Raw genomic sequence first — 8,560 nt, forward strand, 5'->3', positions numbered from 1 at the left:
ATGCTGCCTGAACGCTGGGGCTGCTCAGGGCTGGGAGCTGGCCCCAGCACAGCCTCTCCCAAGGAGGGAGAGAGCAGAGGGGACCCAGCTCCTGCTCGGGGGCACGGGCAGCGAGAGGCAGCTGGGCTGGCAGGAGGCAGCGATGCTGTGGGACAGGGACCTTTCCTGCGCGTCTGCAAGCCAGCTCCTCAGCCTGGTGCACTGGGCGCTTTCCCCGCCATGCCGTGCTGCTGCATCGCAGCCCGTCTGCCGGGCACCCTCCAGCCCTGACGCGCACGGGAAGAATGCGCCAGGGGAGCGTGCGCAGGGCTGGATGGAGGGCAGATCTCCTTCCGCTGCTCTCTCCTGCCACCGGAGCCTCTCTACAGCCCTCCCTGCTCTCCTCCTTTATTAGATGCCAGCTGGTTACCTGTGTACAAAGAGGAACGGGAAACCGTGGACTTCATCCAGGCCTTTGTCACCAGCTCAGAAAAGGTAACTGCGGCCACTTTGAACGTGGCTGCGCCAGGCTCTGCTGACAGGGGCTCTGCTGCCTGCTGCCGGGCTGCTGGAGGTGCGCTGGCGGGGCAGAGCTGCTTCTCCCAGGTCTCCCACACGGCACTGCAACCCCAGTGCTCCGGTCCCGCTGGCCGTGTGTGTGCCCCTCTCATGCTCCCTGGTTGTCTCTCTGTTTCCGCGGCTGCCAGGAGGAGTGGCAGAAGATGGAGTTTCTTGAGAGCATCTTCAGCCTGTGCAGAACTGCCACGATCCGTGGCTTGTCAGAGGGCCTGTCTGTCTTCTGCCACAGATGCAAGCTGGCAGAGAATATCAAGGTGAGGGGACAGCCGGCGGCTCTGGGGAAGGGGGCAAGGCCCCCCAGCACCCGCACCCTGTGAGGACAGCGCTTGGGCAGGGCGAGGCTCTGGTGGCTCTGGTGGCACTGGGTGCTGGCAGCTGCCAGGTCCCATCCCGCTTGTGCTCTGCAGGTGCTGCTGGAAGAGGAGCCCAGGGAGCAACGGTGCATGGTGGTGTGGCTGAAAGCCATGCTTGCCATCACCGAATTGAGGTACCTGCCCCTCCCTCCTGGGAACCCCTGCCCCAGAGCTCCGTGTCCACCTGCACGAGGCCTTGAGGCACTGCTCCAAGCACCAGTGTCCGACTGGCCCCTCTCTCTCTTTGCAGCTCAGTGGAGACAGTGCTGGAGGGCAACGAGAAAAGCCTCCTGGAAGCCTGCTTCTCAAGTGTCTTCTTGCTTCCTCCAAAAGAGGAAATGTCTGTCCCTGACTATTACTTCCACTTAAGCGTAAGTGCTGGCTGAGCTACAGGAGCCCCCAGTCCCTCTGGGCTGCTCCCTGCCCAGCCCGTGCTGCGACAGGACCGGAGATCCAAGGCAGCGCAGGGGCTCGGCTTTGCGATCCCACCCTCATCCCTTCGCCCCCTTCCCGTGGGCCTGGCCACGTCCAGTGCCGCAGGCTGCTCTACGCGCAGCAGATTGTCTGCCCCTGGGTCCCTCCCAGGCACCGCGAGGCAGCACGGGAGTCCTCCCTTGGCTCTGGGAGTTCCAATGGGTCTCCTGGGGGTGAGAGGGACAGCAGGAAACACTGCCACAACTCTTTGTCCTCCTTGCAGACCCTGGAAGCCATGGACACCATGCTAGAGACGGTGGTGCTCAACTTCCGTGCCTCCAGAGTCAGCGAGGAGCTGCAGAATATCTTGCAGGTCTGGCATGTGCAAAGAGTGGGCTTCACAGGGGCTGTTCCTCAGCCTGGGGGGAAGGGGGTGTCCACTCTTGAGCGGATGCTCCCAACGGCAGTGCCGTGCAGAGACAGCATACCGCAGGGAGGGTGCCCTCCTCCCTTGGGTAACCAGGGGCTGCCCAGCACGCTCCTCAGGACTGCAGTGGCTGCAGAGGGTGGCATCTGCCTTCCTGCCTGGCCACAAGGTTGGCCTTTGTCCCAAGGGGGGGCATTTGTCCCAAGCCTGCAAGCCTGCGAGACCGCTAGGCCGGGAAGCCCACTACAGGCTTTGCTCGAGGTCAGAGGAAGCCTTAATGGACTGTGCGAGTCCAGCCCAGCAGTTCGGCAGCGCTGCTTCTGCTGGAGCAGGCGTCTGCTCCCTGCGCACACCAGCAGCTTCTCTCTTCCCAGATGCTGCTCAGCTTCACCAGCTCTGAGAGAGCAGCTGTGCGGGAGAGAGCCTTGGAAAGGATTACGGTGCTGAGCCATTTGCTGGCCGACAATTCCACACTGGAGGTAGGGAGCCGGGCACCCTCCAGCCAGGCGGTCTCCCCCTGCCTGCACACCAGAGCAGCCTGCAGCTCTTCCCACGCAGGGCTGCTGCCCAGATAGCTGCTTTGGGAACCGTGGCTGGCCTGGCCCTGCAAAGCCCTGACTCACCAGGCATCCAGCCCTGGACACACTCTTGGGTTCAGGGCTTTGGCACCAGCTGCCTGCCCTCAACCCTTCTGCTCTTCTGTCTCCCTCGCCCAGCACTGGCACCACTTTGCAAGAGACGTGTGTGGCCCTGTCTGCTACGGAGACATCCAGATCCCTGTCCTGGGACAGCTGCTGGGACGGCTCCTTCTTTTCCTATCTTCCGAGGGAGCGACAAGCTCTATAGTTTGGAATGCTCTTTATTTCCTCTATGAATTCATCCATAAGCAAGAAAGTAAGAGAAGTTGTGGTGGGCTTCGTCCCTCTGCACACAGACATCTCCTGATAGGTCTGCTTCTCTTCCTGACCTCCTTTGCCCCTCCCGCCTGCTTCCCGTAGCATCCCAGCTGTCATTTTGCTGCAGAAGCTGAGTGCTCTCCTGAAGTCCGTGATCTGTTCTCTGCTGCTCTCCTCCGTCCCTCCTTTCACCATCTTGAACCCCACTCTTTTGTGAACCCCGCTGTTTTGTGGACCCCACAGCCAAAGCTGCCATTGATTACCATGTCCCAAAGCCATGTCTTCCCTGCTCGTCAAGAGCAGATCCATCTGTGCATCACCGCGGCTGCTCCCCCCAGTGCTTGTAGCAAGAAGCTATCCCTGACGCCCTCCAGAAATCTCTTTGACCGCTTGTGTCCTGCCATCTTGCAAGCAGAGCTCAGGGTGGTTTGCTAAGCTTGCTGGCAAAGCTGCTGTGTCTTATTGACTCTTCTGTGTTTTCCCCCCTGCTCTTTAGGCAGGTCAGTGCTAAAGGATAAAGCACAACAGCTCCACTGGAAACCTGAGACCACCTCCTTGCTGCATTCACCCTACACCCGAGATTTTATCAGGGTAATGAGCCCCGCCCCCCCCCCCCCGCGCCCTTTTGCTGGGACTCTTGGTGGTGGCATCAGCAGGGGACTTGCATGAGCAAAGGCATCCAGAATCAGGGGGGCTGGCGTGGCCTCACTGTCCCTGGTGAGAGAGGGTTCCTGCTGTCCCCACGCAGGGACGATGCGAGGGCTGCGCTCCAGTGTCCCAGCAGCAGCTCCAGCCCTCCTGGCCACCAGCAAGCCCTGGTTCTCTGTAGGGCCAGCCCACTGTCCCCATGAGCCCAGCCTTCCCCTCTCACCCCGGGGGCCCTCACTTCTCATCCTCCCCCGTGCAGTGACTGCAGCCCCTGCTGCCAGCTTTCCTGCGGGCACTGCCGCCAGCACTGCCGGGCATTTCTTGCCAGGGCTGCTCGCACTGCCCAGCTAAGCAGCACCATCAGGGCACTCGGTGTGACATGTCTTCGCTGCCTTCCTTCTTCCCACAGAAGTTTGCAGAATACCTCAGACCTTCGGAGAGGACAGACATCGTCCTTGTGGCCGTCGAGGCGCTGGGAGACTCCGGCATCTTTGACAAGGAGGTGGCAAGAAACGTGCTGCATGTGGTCATGAGACACCCTGACTTCTGGCTGGCGGATGTAAGTGGCCTGTGGCTGGATTGCCCTGCCCTTGAGCCCTGTCAGGCCTTGTTCCTGCCTCCATCCCTCCCTCCCAAACCCTGGTGTCTCCGGCACCTGAAGCCCCCTTAAGCCAGCAGATGATAGGGATGGCAGGGGCAGCTGAGGAAATGGCTGCCCTCCAGTGGCAGCACCATCCTCCCCTGTGTCCCCTGCAGGTGCCAAAGATCATGAGCTGCATCCACAGAAACCTGGAATGCATCGACATGGAGTCAGTCCGGCAGAGCGTGGAGTCGCTACTTGTCCTGCTGACCAACCAGTCCCCCACGCAAGTGGTCATCAGCCTGGTGAAGTTCTCTCCACCAGGAGACAGGTACTGGCCCCAAAAGCCATGAGGGCTTGTTCCCGGCGTGGAGAGGGACCTGGAGACTCTCTGGCTGCCAGAGGCACGGAATACCGCAGGACACCCCCAAGGAGCAGGGCCCTCCAGCCCACCCCGCTTTCCAGCCCTGGTGGGTCGGCCAGGCCTGCAGCAGCCAAAGCTGGCCAAGCCAGCCCAGAGCCCCGCCACCACGCTCCTGCCAGCCCCACGCGGAACACCACCTCAGCCCTCTGCTGCCTGCCCAGGGCATCCCGAGCAAGGGGCAGGGTCTGCATCCTGCAGGGCTGTCCCAGGCCATGTTGCTGTGGCTGAGGCAGCCCTGCTGACCAGAGCCCTCTGCCTTGCAGCGCTGGCGTGGCCATGTGGGAGGTGATGCTTTCTGTCCCCCAGACGTTGGAGAGGATCTTAAAGGAGTTCCTCAGCAAAGTCCAGGGCATGAAATTAGGCAGCCTGTCCACCTCAGCCACAGAGGACGCCTGCATCCCTCACTCGGCTGTGAGTTACCAGAAAAGGCCTTGGTCACCTTCAGCGAGCCCCGCGGGCTCTGCCAGTATCTCACTGCTGTGTTTGCTTCAGCCGATGGCCTCCAGTGACTTTCAGTCAGAGGATTTTGCTGAGCTGTCCCGTGTCGAGAGCTCCCCGAGGCATCCAAGCCTGCTGACGGTCTTCCTGTTCTTCAGAGGCCTGGTCACGCTGTCAGAGAGGCCTGACACGGTGAGCAGGGCACCGTTGAGGGGAGCCATGTTGGCAGCCAGGGGCTGGGGCAGTGGGTAAGGCGGTGGCTTGGCCTTGGCTGGGAGTCAGGCAGTGGGGTGACTGCTCCAAATGCCCTCCCTGACATGCTGGGGCCTGGTGGCTGCCTGGGGAGCTTTCCAGGCACGGAGGGTTTCCAAGCCACCTGCCCCTTTGGGCCTGTGGGAAAAGGGGGTGGCCGAGCAGGGGACAGGGAGTCTTTGCTTTCCTGCCCTCCCCCTGCTCTCCCACGTCCCCATCAGCGTGCCCATGGCCACCACCTACCGGGAGGCTTCTGCCAACATTCCTCTGCCACCACCTGCCGGGAAGCCGGACAGAAGGCTGGTGCTCAATGACCAGAGCATTTTTGCCAGGGCGGTCTTTGACCGTTTCACAAAAAGGAAACTCTGTCTTTCGCACAGGCGAGAAAAATGCAGGTCCTCCTGCCACACGTCATGGAGGTGCTCCAGGATGGCAACACAGCTGTCAAGATGAAGGCCTTGGAGGTGATCAGAAACGTGATGGGTCACCTGAAGAGGAAGGAGGCCAGCTCCATCGCTGTGCAGCTGGTGGAGAAGCTCCTGCCCCTCTTTGACGACGTAAGGCTGATGTGGGAGCCTGAGCCCCGCAGAGGGGGGCACTGGGCAACAGCAGCTGCCCTTCAGCCCAGCCCTGCGCGCACCACTCAGAGCAGGGCCTGCTCCCCTGGGCGCTCGTGGGATGGCTGCTGGCCTTTGCAGCCCAGCACGACTTCCCCGACAGGTTGATGCCTCCGGGCGACCTGAGCCCCCTGTGCCGGGGCCCAGCCGGGCCCCTGTGCAAAGCACCTGCAGGCCAAGAGCTGCTCTCAGAGCCCCGAGGGCTCCCCAGCTGCGCTGCCAGGCAGGACCAGAGATTCCCACAGCTCCTGTGTGCAGAGCCCGGCCGCGCAGCATCTCCCCTCCCATCTGCCATGCTCACGCCCTTGGGTAATGCTCACAGTAAGCAGGGAGAGCCTCTTTCTCAAGTCCCCCTCTCCTTCTCCCTACCAGGAGTCCAGCCAGATGAGAGAGCTCTCCATCAGCTTCTTCAGAGACATGCTGGAGACTGTGGTGAGGAGTGACAAGAAGAGGATGAAGAAGAAAGTGCGAAGGGGCCTGCTCCCGCTCTTCTTTCATAAGCATGACGAGACGGACAGCGTAGCCAGGGTAGAGATTGCAAAGCTGGCCAGTGACACAGGGAAGGGCGAGCTGACCCCCTGGGCAGCAGGGGCAAGAGCTGCTGGCTGTCAGACTCTGGGAATGTGTGTAACCTCGGGGTCCAACTGCCCAAGTCACTGAGGACAGGGCAGAGCTGCTCTCCGTCCCTGCACCGGACCCACCGCTGCCGCCTTCTTTCCCCAGTGCCTCTTGCTGCAGAGCTGGAAGGGGAGGTGGAGCCCCCTCCCAGCTATGCACCCTCCATTCAGCCCTCCTCCAGCGCAGCCCATAGCAAGGGTCCCTGCACAGCCAGCGCCAGCAGGGGCGCAGAAGCTGGCACGGACATTTCCCAGACCTGCCCTACCTGGTCCAGCAGGGCTCAGCAGCAGCCCGTGGCCACCGAGGCATGAATACGTGCGTCCCTACAGGCTTCCCTGCTGTCCCTGCAAGTGTGGAAGGCCAGGGCTTTAAGCCTCAATCTCTGTTGCCCAGGGCTGCGCCCAAGAGACCCCCGATGTCTGGCCCAGGGCATGTCCCAGCTTCCTAAAGCCAGGATCACCCCAGGAACAAAGCCAAGGGGAGGGGGGTGCCAGGTCTCCTTCCCCAGTCCTTGGTGACATCTCCCAGCTTCTGCTGTTCCGCAGGCCTCTGGGGAAGCCCTCCTTGCTGCAGCAGAGCTCCTCAAGTGGAAGGAGCTCAAACACCTGGTGCAGACAGAGCAGACATGGAGGATTGGAGAGCGCTTGGTGAGGACAACCCCCAAGCTCCGGGGCCCAGGCTGGACGAGGGCTGCCCGCCGTGTCTGGGGCGTGGGCTCTGCCCATGTGCCTCGCCTGCCCTGCTGCAGCCCAGAGCCCACGGTCCTGAGCTGCATCCTTGTTCCCTGTCCTCACGAACAGAGCCCCCAAGGGCTCTTCTCCACAGCCCTCTCCCCTCCCCGCAGCCAGCAGGAGGGAGGGGTCTCAGCACCCCTGGGACCCCTCTGCCTCTGGCTCTCTCTCCGTCTCACTCCCACAGGGCTCCTGGCTGGGAGACGGGAAGGGCCTGGAGGGGAAGGGGAACGGGAGGTGCTGGGAGGAGGGACTGGTCCGGCCAACTGGGGAGGGACTGTGACATGCCCATACGCTTGTGCTCTCTCCAGCTGCTGCAGGACAGGAGCAGGGCTGAAGAGTACTGCCATCAGAGCCTGCCATACCTGAAGGATGCTCAGGCCAGCTTGCGAGAGGCGGCCGTGAGGTTCATCGGTGAGCCACAGCCCCCCGGGTCCCTCTTTTGGCAGCCTGGCCCCAGTCCCTGCCGCTGCACCAGCAGCAAGGGGCAGCCCTGTGGCTGCCAGAGCCCCAGCTGCCCCGTGCAGGGCCTTGGCCTCCCTCTCCCAGCCCTGCCCACGCAGGTGGCCTTGGTGGGTGCCTTGCTCCGTCCCACCCGCCTCGGCTACTGGTCTTGCCTGGGGTCAGCCCTGATGAGGGGCAGGAGGGCGTGCAGCCCAGCCGGCAGGGCTGAGGGCTGTGCTGCTGGGAGCACGCTGGGGAGCAGGGGGCTGACGCAGCTCTGTGCCTAGGGCTTGCCGCGCGGCCCCTGAGGGACCAAAGCAAGGAGAAGCTGTCTGAGCTCTGCAGCGGTGAGTGGCAGAGTGAGGCAGTGCTGTGTTGGCCGGGGCTGGTGGGGCAGGGGACAGAGCCTGGGCAGGGTGCTGCCATGCCTTGCCCTGCTCCAGGGCAACGCTCCAGGGGCAGGGGAACATGTCGGGGGCATTTGGGGCTTTCCTGTGCAACAGCTCTCTCCTGGCCAGGGAGAGAGGCGGGTGGGGCTGGCATGGTCTGGAGGGGATGGATGCAGGGGGGTCTCTGCACACACGGCAGTTCATCTCGGCTCTGTTTCTCTCTGTCGCAGCCCTTCAGCCCATGGAAAGAGACAGCAACGCCTCAGTCGCTTCCCTGGCAGCTCAGACCATCATCATCATCCTGAGCTCTCCAAGGGTGCAGCCAAGATCAGGATCCACCCTGCGAGCACTGTGCTGCTGGTGCTGCTAAGCCAGGCGGAGGTGCACCTTTCCTCAGGAAAATGGCTCTCTTTTAATAAAGCTGGAACAAGAAGCCCAAACCAGTGGTGTCCTTCAGATGCGTAGTGCCCTGAGCGGGCTGAGCAGACAGCAAGGGGAGGGGAGAGGAGAGCGGGGGAAAGGAGGGGAGGAGCCTAATCAGGTGAGGAACCTTGTACTATGTGGGTCCCTTCCACAGGGTGCAGGTGGACCTCTGCTCCACCGTGGACCTCCATGGGCTGCAGGGGGACAGCCTGCCTCACCATGGTCTTCACCACGGGCTGCAGGGGAATCTCTGCTCCGGCGCCTGCAGCACCTCCTCCCCGTCCTTCTCCACTGCCCTTACTGCCTGCAGAGTTGTTCCTCTCCCATATTCTCACTCCTCTCTCTGGC

The 8,560-nt window shown here is 62.5% G+C and overlaps 2 protein-coding genes across 2 annotated transcripts; both read left to right on the forward strand.

The window, feature by feature from the left end:
- Positions 1-1,614: 1,614 nt before the first annotated feature.
- On the forward strand, positions 1,615-3,966 carry LOC148050625 (uncharacterized). Its single transcript, XM_087741147.1, has 5 exons — positions 1,615-1,698; positions 2,127-2,231; positions 2,469-2,646; positions 3,145-3,239; positions 3,706-3,966. Exons 1-5 carry the CDS (start codon positions 1,621-1,623, stop codon positions 3,964-3,966), a joined length of 717 nt encoding a protein of 238 aa, XP_087597273.1. The 5' UTR covers positions 1,615-1,620.
- A 38-nt stretch (positions 3,967-4,004) lies between these two features.
- LOC148050626 (maestro heat-like repeat-containing protein family member 7) lies at positions 4,005-8,159 on the forward strand. Its single transcript, XM_087741148.1, has 9 exons — positions 4,005-4,207; positions 4,564-4,711; positions 4,793-4,930; positions 5,371-5,547; positions 5,980-6,135; positions 6,771-6,872; positions 7,268-7,370; positions 7,688-7,747; positions 8,020-8,159. Exons 1-9 carry the CDS (start codon positions 4,005-4,007, stop codon positions 8,157-8,159), a joined length of 1,227 nt encoding a protein of 408 aa, XP_087597274.1.
- The last annotated feature ends 401 nt before the right edge of the window (positions 8,160-8,560 follow it).

This window comes from Nipponia nippon, unplaced genomic scaffold, assembly GCF_047370975.1.
Source record: "Nipponia nippon isolate SJK-2023a ecotype South Korea unplaced genomic scaffold, ASM4737097v1 scaffold_79, whole genome shotgun sequence".
Taxonomy (NCBI): Eukaryota; Metazoa; Chordata; class Aves; order Pelecaniformes; family Threskiornithidae; genus Nipponia; species Nipponia nippon.

Excerpts from the sequence above, each read along its gene's own strand:
- LOC148050625 (XM_087741147.1), top strand. The coding sequence starts at position 1,621 with ATGGACACCATGCTAGAGACGGTGGTGCTCAACTTCCGTGCCTCCAGA. Across the intron at positions 1,699-2,126 it reads AGCTGCAGAATATCTTGCAG|ATGCTGCTCAGCTTCACCAG; the intron begins GTCTGGCATGTG and ends CTCTCTTCCCAG. Across the intron at positions 2,232-2,468 it reads CCGACAATTCCACACTGGAG|CACTGGCACCACTTTGCAAG; the intron begins GTAGGGAGCCGG and ends TCCCTCGCCCAG.
- LOC148050626 (XM_087741148.1), top strand. The coding sequence starts at position 4,005 with ATGGCTGCCCTCCAGTGGCAGCACCATCCTCCCCTGTGTCCCCTGCAG. Across the intron at positions 5,548-5,979 it reads TCCTGCCCCTCTTTGACGAC|GAGTCCAGCCAGATGAGAGA; the intron begins GTAAGGCTGATG and ends TCTCCCTACCAG. Across the intron at positions 6,873-7,267 it reads GGAGGATTGGAGAGCGCTTG|CTGCTGCAGGACAGGAGCAG; the intron begins GTGAGGACAACC and ends TGCTCTCTCCAG.